At 44.4% G+C, this 13,048-nt stretch overlaps 1 protein-coding gene across 1 annotated transcript; it reads left to right on the forward strand.

Annotated features, from left to right (window-relative positions):
* Positions 1-11,031: 11,031 nt before the first annotated feature.
* Positions 11,032-12,846, forward strand: LOC134965229 (putative nuclease HARBI1). The gene is made up of 3 exons (XM_063941732.1): positions 11,032-11,788; positions 11,890-12,258; positions 12,776-12,846. Exons 1-3 carry the CDS (start codon positions 11,032-11,034, stop codon positions 12,844-12,846), a joined length of 1,197 nt encoding a protein of 398 aa, XP_063797802.1.
* The last annotated feature ends 202 nt before the right edge of the window (positions 12,847-13,048 follow it).

Below are 13,048 nucleotides of genomic sequence, written 5' to 3' on the forward strand. Positions count from 1 at the left end.
CTCCATTTCACTCTGATCTCAGGCATACTGCTGTGTGCTGCGCTGTGCTCTGCTGGTTCAAGTGACTGTGCTGTGTCTAGACTCCATACAAAAGGCTGTCTGTGTTCAGATTCGAGAAATGGCTCTGCTGTGTCCAGACTCCATACAAGTGGCTTTGCTGTGTCCATCTAAAGTATCTGTGTTGTGTGTCACTGACCTAGGTTGGGGGTGTTGTGAACTCGGGGGTTCTTCCGGAGGTAGGGAAGAGGACCCACAGTTGGGTCGGAACAGGGATGGCCTGATATAGGTCTTCCTCATACAGGACTCTGACAGAAAGACTTGGTGAAAGTATTGAAGAACTTTATTGCAGGAAGGGAGCAACACAATGTTACATAACAGCGAGGAAACTTATGGGGGAATGTCCAGGCCTATAGAAGAATTTGTAAGCAATGTTAAAGATGCAAATAAATGAAGTAATTGAGAGTGATGGTGAAAGACACCGGTGACTGAAGAACCTGTGAGCAATGTTTTTTAAAGACACTGATGATCCGAAGAACTTGTGAACGATGTTTAGAGACACAGGTGATTTGTAGAATTTGAGAGTGGTGTTTAAAGACACTGACGACTTGTAGAACTTGTGAGCGGTGTTTAAAGATACTGATGATTTGTAGAACTTGAGAGCTGTGTTTTAAAGACACTGATGATTTGTAGGACTTGAGAGCGGTGATTAAAGACACTGATGATTTGTAGGACTTGAGAGCGGTGATTAAAGACACTGATTTGTATAACCTGAGAGCGGTGGTTAAAGACACTGATGATTTGTATAACTTGAGAGCGGTGATTAAAGACACTGATGATTTGTATAACTTGAGAGCGGTGGTTAAAGACACTGATGATTTGTATAACTTGAGAGCGGTGGTTAAAGACACTGATGATTTGTATAACTTGAGAGCGGTGGTTAAAGACACTAATGACTTGTATAACTTGAGAGCGGTGGTTAAACTGCAGCCCACGCTGACTCCGAGAAGCACTGGTGACTGGACCGCAGAGGAACACTCCAGCCGCTGGGAACGCTTTAAACTTGTGCAGCAACTGGCACCTGGAAATGCCGGAGACACTGGAGTACAACTAGAGAGAGACTCGCCGGGAACAGGAGCTCTGGCATCCACTTCAGGGAAAAGACGATACTCAGGCGCCGAGGCTCTGCCCGGCGTCTGACTTTGAATCTCCTGCCCGATTGGCGGAACAGTCTGATGACGTCACCTGCTCCCCGCCCACGTGATGCCGGGTGTCATGGTGGCGCCCCTGCCCCGGGGAACAACCGGGAGCCGCGCCAGCCAGACGCCGGAGCCCGCGGGCCACCGAAGGCGGAGACCGGGACACAGACCAGCAGGCACGCAGGGGTAAGCGCGGCGAACGCCGCCTCTGGCGTGTGACATTGTGTGCATCCAGAAGTGTCTGTGCTCTGTCCAGTCTCAAGACTAATTCTGTCACACAGTGGTGCTGCACTGACTCTGCAGACCATACCCAACCCATTGCATTAAAAATTTGAATTAAGCCATAGGGATCATTGGCCCTCATTCAGAGTTGATCGCTCGCTAGCTACTTTAAGCAGCTGTGCAAATGCATAGTCGCCGCCCACTGGGGAGTGTATTTTTGCTTTGCAGGAGTGTGAACGCCTGTCCAGCAGAGCGATTGCAAACACATTTTGTGCAGAACAAGACCAGCCCTGTAGTTACTTATTCTGTGCGATGATTGCTGCAACGAGTGACACGGTAATGATATCAGATACCCGCCCAGCAAACGCCCGGCCACGCCTGCATTTTTCCAAAGACTCCCAGAAAACTGTTAGATGACACCCACAAACTCCCACTTTCTGTCAACCTCCTTGCGATCGGCTGTGCGACTGAAAGCGTCGCTAGAACCTGTGCAAAACCACGATGCTCTTTGTACCCGTACGCCGTGCATGCGCATTGCGGTGCATACGCATGCGGGTTTTTTTAACTGATCGCAACGCAGCGAACAAGGCAGCTAGCGATCAACTCGGAATGAGGGCCATTGTGTCTTACAACCAATGTAGGGAAATTATGCCATTTGAATGTTAAACCTCTGATTTACTTTTATTCCAAGTATATAACAGCTATACAATGGGGTAAGGTGCAATCAGGGAGACTGCTACACTCTTTAAGAAGTCATGGAGATTGTTGGTATTCAGGGGTGTTGTTGGTATTCACAGGTGTTGGCAAGGTGCTGTGCCAGTCTTACTTTTATGTCTGTGCCAGTCTCTCTAACCTTGTCTTGCTTTCTGTCTTATCTTGTCTGTGATAACCTTTCTGCCCTGTCTGTGCTAGCTCTGCCCACACTGTCTGTACCAGTCTCTCTGTTGCCATCCTCTGCCTTTTGTCTGTCCCAGTTTCTCTTCAATGCTCTTTCTGCACCAGCTTCTCCGTCCTTACCCTGAATATGGCAGCCTTCTTGCCTTTACATCTGTAATATCCTGTCTGTCCTTGCTATGGCTAAACCAGTGACATGCAGTCAAAGTGGCAGAGGAAGCAGAGACTCACCTACCATACTCCAGTACACTCCAGAGTTTTGGTTATAAAAATTTTAGAATACAAAATATATTTAGAACTTATAAATATAATATTTGTATTATTTATATCCTTTTGTATGTAATAATCTTTATAGTTAAAAATCACCACCAAATCATATGTGTGTGTAAATCTTGACCTCACTGGTCTAAACAAGCTTCTCTACTCTTGACCTACTGGTGTCCTGTTTGCACCAGCCTCTGCCTTTACACTGTCTGTACCAGACTCTTCACTTATCCTGTCCGTTAACAAAACGTGCTCCAGGAAATTAATACAGGAGTAAAATGATTCTTTCCAATTTTATTTTTAAAAAAACTATCTTTCACTGGGGTCAATTCTATTCGATGACTAGTTGCCAATTCCGGGAGTTTTCTTTTTTTTATTTTTTTTTAAATTTTCTTTCTTTATTGAAGCATTTCTTTAGATAAAGTAACAATGAGTACAATGACATTGTGAGTAACAATCCAAGAAAATAATAGCAAAACAAATAGATATAACGTGGCAGTCACAAAATGCAATACATGACGCAAAGAGGAGCCGAGATACAAGCGGTTTGCACAATATTTGAAAATACCAGGTACCGTCTATAAATATGCCATATACTTACAGAGAGATAGGAACACGTCATAGCCCCTAATTAGCACTATCAAACTCGATGGGAGGGTCTCCAAGAAAAATTCTGGTTTCATACCAAAGTAAGTTGCGAAAACACTGACTAATGGCCTCTTTGGTATGAATAGGAAGTGTTTCAATAAAACTCTCCCATGTTGCGAAAAAAAATTATGTGCGAGATTCTTTTTGCAGTGAGGCCTCTAGCCAATCCATATGGCAGATGAAAAATAGTTTGTCCTTAAACATTTCCAGTGTCGGAACAGAGCTATGGACCCACATTTGCAAGATAGCTTTCCTAGCTGCCGAGGAGATTGCCAACAACAACCTCCTGACTGGTTTGGAAACTCTAATACCAGGGGGTGTAATACCAAATATGGCCCATTCCGGTGTAAGGGGAGTGTAATTCACTAAATGCTGAGAAGCAAAGCGCCATACTGCTAACCAGAACCTTCTTAAAAGCGGGCAGGCCCAAAAGCAATGATACAGGTCGGCCGAGGGGTGGCCACATTTAGGACAAGAGGAGTCAGCTAGTAGACCTATCAAGAAACCCCTGTGGGGAGAAATATAAGATCTGTGAAAAATGTTTAGGTACATTACTGTGTATTTAGCGGCTGGAAACGTGGTCATTGAAAAATGCAACATGCGTAGTAACCCATCTACATCTAAATTGGGAAAGTGTTCCAACCATTGTGCTATTCCAGTTTTATATAAAGAGTGGTCTAGTGTGGTGTGGAACTGTTTATAGTAAAATGAGATAGCCCCTTTAGATTGTTCTGGTCGCATTAATATGTGGTCTAATTGGTTCCCCCAATCAGTTATAGGTATTAATCTAGAGATTTTACTTATATAATGTTGGGCTTGAAAAAAAGCAAAGTTCTGTGGACCAATGTCAGGGTATTTAGATAGGGCCTCCGCATATGTTAATGGTTTATGGGATTTAGGATCAAGGAGTTGGCCTATATTGCATATTCCTAGGGATTTCCATTCCTTAAAAGAAGGGGCGGCTTCTCCATTTTGGAAACCCGGGTTATTTAGAAAAGGCAAATGAATGGATATATGTTTATGTAGTTTGTATTTATGTCTCAAAGACAGCCAGACTTTCCTCGTGGTCATTAAGAGGGGGTTGATCATTAAGTCAGGTGAAATCTCAGCATCGGTCAAGTGTAAAAAGGCTACCAAAGACACTTGTGGAATAAAATTTTGTTCGAGAAACGAGTCAGCGTATGTGTGGGTGTTAGACAACCAGTCTTTGATATAACGAACATGGGAAGCATAACTATACGTCAGGATGTCTGGAAAGTTAATTCCCCCATTTGTTTTAGGCTGACCTAATTTAAACAGACCAATTCTCGCGCGCTTGTTATGCCAAATAAATTTCCTAAAGGTCGCCGTGATTTGTAGGAGATCTTGCCTAGAAAGTATGAGGGGGAGGACTTGTAGTGGGTAGAGGAGTTTCGGGAAGTATATCATTTTTATTATATTCGTCCTTCCTAAAAAGGAAAGTGGCAATTGTACCATTGCCTCAATATCCCTTGTAAGTTTTGAAAGTGTTTTCCCAATATTTACATCATAGAGGTCCATAATGTTCTTGGGGAGGATGACTCCTAGGTATGGAAGTTTCTTTTTAGCCCAATTTAAAGGTAACTGCTTCGCCCATAAAGGTCTATGAAAGCCCTTTTTAAGATAAAATGCATTGGATTTTTCAAAGTTAATAAAGAAGCCAGATAGGGATCCCACCCTATCAAGCAGTTCTAGCAATGGCCCGAGGGAGTGTTTAGGATTGGACATGTATATCAGAACATCGTCCGCAAATGCAGTGAGTTTTACTTCCACCGAGCCAATCGAAATACCCTTCAATGTGGGCCAGGAGTCAATTATACGAAGTAAGGGGTCGAGGGATAAATTAAAGAGTAATGGGGATAAAGGACAGCCCTGGCGGGTGCCTCTAGACATAACAATAGGCTCACTTCTCGTGCCGTTTACTAGGAGAAGAGTTGTGGGGGAACTATAGAAGAACTGTATAAGATTAATAAAGTCTGAGCCAAAATTTCTGGTTGACAGAACTTTAAATAAGAAGGGCCAGGATACCGTATCGAAAGCTTTCTGGGCGTCTAGGCTTAAAAGCATGTTGGAGACGGTGGGATTATAGTTGGAAGCAACAATGGAAGCAATAGCTGTTCGAATACCCTTGACTAGCTGTCTGCCTCGGGTAAATCCTAATTGATGAGGTGAGCAAAGGGAAGAGGAAAATAGTTGTAATCGAGAAGACATTATTTTGGATAAAATTTTAAAGTCCACATTTAATAGAGTGATAGGACGATATGAACTCAATTGTGTGGGGTCACGGTCAGGCTTCGGGATGAGAGTCGTATAGGCAGCGTTAAAGGAGGGATAGTGTGGACGTTGTTTGTGGATAGTACGATATAGTTCTAACAACGTCGGAACAATGTCTGTGGATAGGATTTTAAAGTATTCTCCCGAGAATCCATCTGGTCCCGGAGCTTTGCCAGTGTGCAAAGATGAGATTGCCAGTCTTATTTCCTCCTCAGTAATTTCTGAGTTTAATAGGTCAGTTTGTTCCGGATCTAGACTAGGTAAGTTGGCCTCTCTAATAACGTCTTCTAACAATTCTGGGGTCGATGGTCTTGCGGAATATAGTTTGCAATAGTAGTCATAAAAAGCTTTTGATATGTCCGATGTGCGTGTCAGACAAAGAGAAGTCCTAGTGTCTTTAATGGAAACAATGTGATTTCTTTGCTTATAGCCTTTGGTTAATGAGGCCAATAAGCGTCCCGTCCTGGCTCCCCATCTATAATATTTATTTTTCGTGTAGTCTAGTCGTGATTGGGCCTGGGAAAGTAAAAAATTTTCCAATACAGATTTAGCCTGATTATATATAATTAATTTCTCCTCCAAGGGGTCCGCCACATATTCAGCAAACGTAGTCTGTACCTTGTGGGAGAGGGAGCGATATTGGTCTTTTTGAATCTTATTGCGTCCCGATACGTATGAGATGATACTACCACGCATCACGGACTTCGATGCTTCCCAGAAAAGAACCGGGTCATTCCAATGTGTAATATTATTGTCTACATAATCTAGCCAATTACGTTTCAAATATTCTTTAAATTTTTCTGATTGAGATAAATATGCAGGAAATCTCCAAGTAAGGTGTGTGGGACCTGTGCGTGGCATCCTAAATGAAAATTCAATCGGTGCGTGATCCGAAACCAAAATTTCAGCGATGTTTGCGGAGGTCACCTCTGATATTAGAGAGTCCGCCACTAAAAAATAGTCTATACGAGAGACCGTGCGATGGACCCCCGAGTGGAAAGTGAAAGATTTATCTGATGGGTTAAAGAGTCTCCAGACATCAGTCACTTGGAGCCCCAGTATAAATTTCACAAGTGTAGACCAAATAGGAGAATGGCGGTTGGACGGGATTGGAGTTTTATCCAAGGTCGGATCACGCACCGTATTGAAGTCCCCTCCAAGTATTAATGGAAAATTCTCCCGCTGCTGTATCTGGAAGGTTACCTTGGTCAAGAATTCAGACACCTGAGTGTTGGGGGCGTATATGTTCACAAGAGTGTATGTGGCGTCTCCAATCTTAACATCTATCAGTATATATCGACCATCAGGATCTGGGACAACATTCAAAATAGTGTATGGGAGGTGTCGTGCAAAAAGAATGGCCACCCCTCTTGTCTTGTTAACAAATGAGGCCGAAAAACAATCACCGAGCCAGCCAGCACGGAGGGAGGAGCCATCCCCTTCCCTCCAGTGAGTTTCCTGTAGGAAAATAATATCTGGACTGAATTTCTTCAGATGGGATAGGACCCTTTGGCGCTTAATGGGGGTGTTAAGCCCACCTACATTCCATGATAAGCATTTTATCGAGTCATGGGGAGGCATGTATGGTAAATTATGTGTAGTACCTGCCATCATCCAATCCCAGATCGCACTGCGGTTGGTTCACCACACGGTCCCTGCAATGTACTTTGGGGTCCCCCGTCCCAGCAAGCGGAGGATAGCCCCTCAAACCCATTCTCGGCTAGGTGTTCCCATCTCTCTGCCGTCGTCGCTCCAAAATATAACATAAACATTTGTAAATATAATAGATTAAACATATCACAATTGTCAAAAAATGAGAAGTCATGCTTCAATAACCTTTTCTGAATTTTCTCATACCAAAAATTTACCTGGGGGGTCACAGTGACAACACTGCAACCAACTCTTAGAATCAACAAAAAACAAATAGTAAGCTGAATGTGGAGAACCAATCTCCTGCGTAATAGCATAATAACTGTTAACTGTCGAGGGGCGAATAGAAAACAGAACCTTGTCCCCCATTGCTAAATTTAGAACAGTGTAAAAGTACAAAAACCATATTTGTGTTTGCAAACCCGCTCAGCGATTGGGAGATCTCTGGGATAGTGTTACTGGTGAACTCTGTAGGGAGAGAGGGGACAGAAAATGTCTACGGGCCTCTTCTGGGTCATCAAAGAAAAGAGTGCGGCCATTATCGGTGACCCTCAGTCTGGCCGGGTAAAGCAAGGCAAAGCGTTTTTGCGATTCTACTAAGAATTTGCAAACAGGTGAGAATGCTCTGCGTTTTTGGGTGACCGCCACTGAAAAATCTTGAAAAATCAATATACGGGTACCTTCAATAACTAATTTGCCCATTTTCTTATATGCACGTAATATTATTTCCTTCGTCCTATAATCAAAGTAACGGGCCACTACCGGCCTTGGAGGGGAATTAGGACCTTCCCGCTCAGCCCCCACCCTATGAACCCTTTCAACCTGGGGGAATTCCATCTTGTCGGGTATATGGAGAGCAGGAACTAGTTGAGAGGCCAGGAAGTCACCCAATAAGGAAGGTTTGACATGCTCCGGGATACCAATAAAGCGAAGATTATTTATCCTGTTTCGATTTTCTAGTTCATCTAGCTTGTCTTGGAGCTCCCGAATCATGCCAATGGACGAGTCAGCCGAGGACTCCACATTGCGGACCGTGTCCTCTATATCACTGACTCTCTGCTCCACCTCCGATATTCTCGAGGTATTCGAAGCCACGTCTCTCAGGGCAGACTGAAATGAATCTCTAAATTCGTCTAATTTCCTATCAATATGGGGCATTAGCACCGAGAGAATCTCTTTAGCAGTTTGGGACACTGGGGGGGTCATGTCAGGTTGGGACGTGAGGTCGGAGTTCCCATCCATATTTGTTACGGGCTGTGACTGAGAAGGGGAAGAGCCACCTGTCTTATGTGACTTTCTTCTGACCATAGTTTCTGATACGGTTCTGTTCAGAAACCTCTCCATTAATTATGAAATGTTTAGTAGGAAAGATCCAAGAGGATCGGACACTGTTCACCAGTAAATAGAAGTGTCAGATGATAAACATCTGAAATCGTAAAGTATATCGCCCCAAGAGGGTATGTAAAATATCACATAATTAGATCAAAAAAGAGGTTATGAAATGGTAGGTATACTGGCAGAAGTAATAACAAGTGATTTAAACAGGTTCAGAATATAAGTTAACAATATTGTACCAGTGAGGTATGTAATATGCACAATAACGGTAATCGGCCACAGGGTGGCAGTGTATACCAGGCCAGTGAGCAGGGTTGCAACAATTCGTACAGGATCAGTGTGAGGAGAAATGGGGTATATAATATCTTTTGAGTGGAAATGAGAGGGGGAATAAGGAGAAAAGGGTAGCATCAGAGGAATAAGGAGATAAGAGGAGAGGCAGCAGAAAAATAAGAAGAGAGTGTAATATATAAAATAAGTACAATAAAAAGAAAATAAGGGCAGAGGTAATAATGATACCAGGCACACTCCAATAGTCAGTAGTTCTGTAGCATCCAGGAGCTCCTGCAGGTCACAGGGACTTTCACAGTAGGGGCAAAAGGCGCCAGCAGTAACCCTCAGATTCGGAACAAGCAGCTGTCCCCACTTAGGGTACCAGGATCCCTTTCAAAGCACAGGAGAGGCAGCCGCTATAGTGCAGTATTTGACCAACAAAGCCCAAGTCTCCCAGTCGCGGCAGCGGGACCTCAGAGGTGAAAAGCCGGCATCAGCGGGCTTACATCGTTGGGGGGTCGTGGGGGAGCAGAGGCAGGCAGGCAGGGAGCGTCTCCGGTCACGGGCCTCACCGCAGGCAGGGGTCTCGGCAGCAGGACCATCCGCTGGGAGGTTAAACAGGACCAGTTTCCTCGGAGAGCGCCGGGGTAGGTGAGGCGCCGTCCGGGTATTGCAGCTCCGGGCGTCTCAGTTTCTCACCCCCGTCTCCGTCAGGCCCAGCTCTCGGAGAAGTCCAGTCGCAGCACGACCCCAGCTCAGGCGCTCGGCAAGCAGCCCCGAGACACCCGGGGATATATGGCGTGCCGTAAGGGTGGGTTAAAGAAGCAGTTGCCAGTCGAGCCAGGACGTTACAGGCAGTCCATGGCCCTCCGTGGGGAAGCACAAGCAGGCGTGCAGGGAGCGTGGGCGCGAGTCAGCGCCGGAGGGGGTTAGGCCAGCGGCAGTCTACCCTTCAGGGGAACCACGGCGCGTGTGTGAGTCGAGCGACGGCCAAGGTGACGGAGCCCCGAACACCTCGGACCGCAGGTTGCCAGCGCGGCCCCGATCTAGCAGCCGCAGGAGTCCCAGGAGCGGGAGGAGGTGAGTGTGAGCTCCTTCTTCAACTTCCAGCTCCCCCGGCCCGTCAGCAACTGAGGCGCCCCACAGGAGGCTCCACGGATATCCGGGCTCAGTCTTCAGCCCGACGGCAGGTAGGCAGTACGGCAGGTTTCCCCAGATCCGGGGCAAAGGTGTAGCAAGCTGTCCGGCAGTGATCGCAGGGCAATCTAAACAGGAGGGCGGGTAGCGCGGATCCTCGCCACGCGGCGGCCCGGACGAGACTCACCTACCATACTCCAGTACACTCCAGTTTTGGTTATAAAAATTTTAGAATACAAAATATATTTAGAACTTATAAATATAATCTTTATATTATTTATATCCTTTTGTATGTAATAATCTTTATAGTTAAAAATCACCACCAAATCATATGTGTGTGTAAATCTTGACCTCACTGGTCTAAACAAGCTTCTCTACTCTTGACCTACTGGTGTCCTGTTTGCACCAGCCTCTGCCTTTACACTGTCTGTACCAGACTCTTCATTTATCCTGTCCGTTAACAAAACGTGCTCCAGGAAATTAATACAGGAGTAAAATGATTCTTTCCAATTTTATTTTTTTAAAAACTATCTTTCACTGGGGTCAATTCTATTCGATGACTAGTTGCCAATTCCGGGAGTTTTCTTAAGTTTTGTCGACAATTGGAATTCCCACCAATTCAATTCCCGGCGATGTGACTCTTTAGTCGGCGATGTATGCTTTTAGTCGGCTATGTATATATAATTCCCGACAATTTGTTCTCCCTATAGGTTATAAGGGTCCTACCAATTCAATGAACTCGCGGGTGTGGAGAGAGTTCTAATTCCCGACAGTTTTAGCCCTAAACTCTCCCTTTTTTTCTCTCATCCCCCGAGGGATGAGAGTTTTTTTCAATTTTGTTTTTTTTGCAAATGCTTTTAATTGTCTAATGCCTTAAACAGTGGCAAACTGTGAAACCATAATTTTTTTTCCCCTGCATTGGTTTTAAAGTGGTTTCTACCTCCCTTTTTAGTAGTGTCAATTTACATCTCCAGCTGCAGAAGAAGCTTTTCAGCTGAAGAGGGAGGATTGCTGTACCTGTAGTGCTGAGAATTTTGAAGAGGAACTTTTCAATCGCAGATCTTGGACTGTGGTTTTGTATAGTTTTTAGTTGTGTTTTGAGTTTTGTTCACACATCCGAATGGACTATTTCCCAGATTCTGTGTGGGTGTTCATGCTTGCAGCCTGTGCCAGTGAATCCAGAATGCAATGGCTGGAGGAGCACAGTGCTGATACCATGACAGCACACACTAATCTGCAGCTGGCCCATATACCTAGGCCTCGTTTGTATCGCGAAAGACGTTTGCTAGATGGTATACGAGAGGATAGTGTGGTAAAGCTTTACCGCCTTTCCCCCTCAGCAATTTATGAGCTATATGAGCTCTTACATGAGGATTTGGAGCCCAAAATGCCAACAAACAAAGCAGTGCCTGGGATGTGCAAACTTCTTGGTGCATTGCATTTTTTGGCATCTGGCACATATCAACCCACTTTAGCCGAAGTGGCTGGTATGTCTCAGGCAACGTTTTCCCGTTGCCTGAACCAATTTCTCAAAGCTATATTAAAACACACTGGGAAATTTATTACATTTCCCCAGTGTGATGCTGAGTGGCGTGCTGTGAAGGGGGATTTTTATGAGCTTGCGCAAATGCCCAATGTGCTTGGTGCAATAGACTGCACCCACATTGCAATGACTGCGCCAAAGCAAATGGAAGAATATTTCCGAAACCGTAAATTCTTCCATTCGCTTAATGTCCAGATGGTTTGTGATGCAAACCTAAGGATAATGAATGTGAATGCACGCTTTCCTGGGTCCACTCACGATTCCTTTATCTTGCAGCAGTCTGCAATCTGCCGTCTGTTTGAGGAAGGTGCTTTTCCAAACGTCTGGCTGTTAGGTAAGTGTTGGCATTTTATTATATGTGGTTTGTATACATGTACTTTGTACTATTTTTTTAAAAATCTACTCCTCTCTTTTTTTTTTCTTTTTTTATTAAAGGTGATGCTGGATACGGGAATCGGTCGTGGCTGCTCACTCCTCTGTCAGATCCACATGGTACTGCTGAAAGGCGGTATCAAAAGGCCCACAAAAAGACCAGAGTCGTTATAGAACAAACTTTTGGCGTTCTTAAAAGCCGATTTAGGTGCCTAGATCGTGGCAAGGGTCTTCTTCTCTATTCTCCATCCAAAGTTTGCAGTATAGTAGTTGCATGCAGCATTCTGCACAACATCTGTATTGCAAACAAACTGGAGATGGTGATTGATCCATTGGTTCCTTTGGATCTGAACCTCAGTTCAGTAGTACCTAATGTGATTGATATGGGGAGTGATACCAGGCAGGATGTAATTGCGGGATTCTTTAGTTCTTGTAAGTGTAATCTCTGCCTTGGTTTTTTTTTTTTTTGTGGTGTTAAATTTGTATTTTTTTTAAATTTCAACAAGGATTCTCTTGCATTTTCTAGGAGTTCAATGTTTGGCATCAAGTTGTGTTCTACTGCCAGTTATTTATTCCCGAATTTCCGGCCTGTTGGCAATTTTGTTCTGGCATTTTTCTAGTTGTCGAATACAAAATAGTGTATTAACAGTAGCGCTCTCCAGCCACCAAGTTTGAATTTCAACACCAGGAGTAAAAAAAATAAGAAAACTGATTCACCCTGAGGGAATGGAGGGATCCTTCACCCTCCCTTTGCTTAGGTCTGTGTAAACGGCAGCAAACACTTCTCTCTCTCGATCACAGACCAACTAAGGAAATTCTCCAAAGCCTCAGAGAAAATCCTTAACGGATGACAGTAAGTTCACTTCTTAACAAGCATCCTAAAACACTTTAAAGAGAGAGATACATAGTGTAGCAGTCCTTTAAGATAAAAAGTTGTTTTATTCCACAGACCGCACTTACAAGACAATGATTAAAAAGAGGCACATAAAATCAACTCCTATGGACATATCACCAAGATGACATCTTTCCTCCTCGGGAAACTCCTGCAACACCAGCTGGACACGGTGTATGGGGAAGCCTGGTTCCGGATCCACAACTTCCACCAGAACCAAGAGGATCCTTCAGAGTAAATGAAGAAACGTCCACGGGTTGTAACAACAAGCGAAGCTCAACGCGTATCGGACATACCGTCCTTCATCAGGAGCATACATTCACTTGTTTA

The sequence above is a fragment of the Pseudophryne corroboree genome, chromosome 10 (genome assembly GCF_028390025.1).
Source record: "Pseudophryne corroboree isolate aPseCor3 chromosome 10, aPseCor3.hap2, whole genome shotgun sequence".
NCBI classification, from domain to species: domain Eukaryota; kingdom Metazoa; phylum Chordata; class Amphibia; order Anura; family Myobatrachidae; genus Pseudophryne; species Pseudophryne corroboree.

Bases quoted from the DNA above. Each gene is read 5' to 3' on its own strand.
- LOC134965229 (XM_063941732.1), top strand. From the start codon at position 11,032: ATGGACTATTTCCCAGATTCTGTGTGGGTGTTCATGCTTGCAGCCTGT. The intron at 11,789-11,889 runs GTAAGTGTTGGC...TTTTTATTAAAG, and splicing joins TCCAAACGTCTGGCTGTTAG to GTGATGCTGGATACGGGAAT. The intron at 12,259-12,775 runs GTAAGTGTAATC...TTTATTCCACAG, and splicing joins TGCGGGATTCTTTAGTTCTT to ACCGCACTTACAAGACAATG.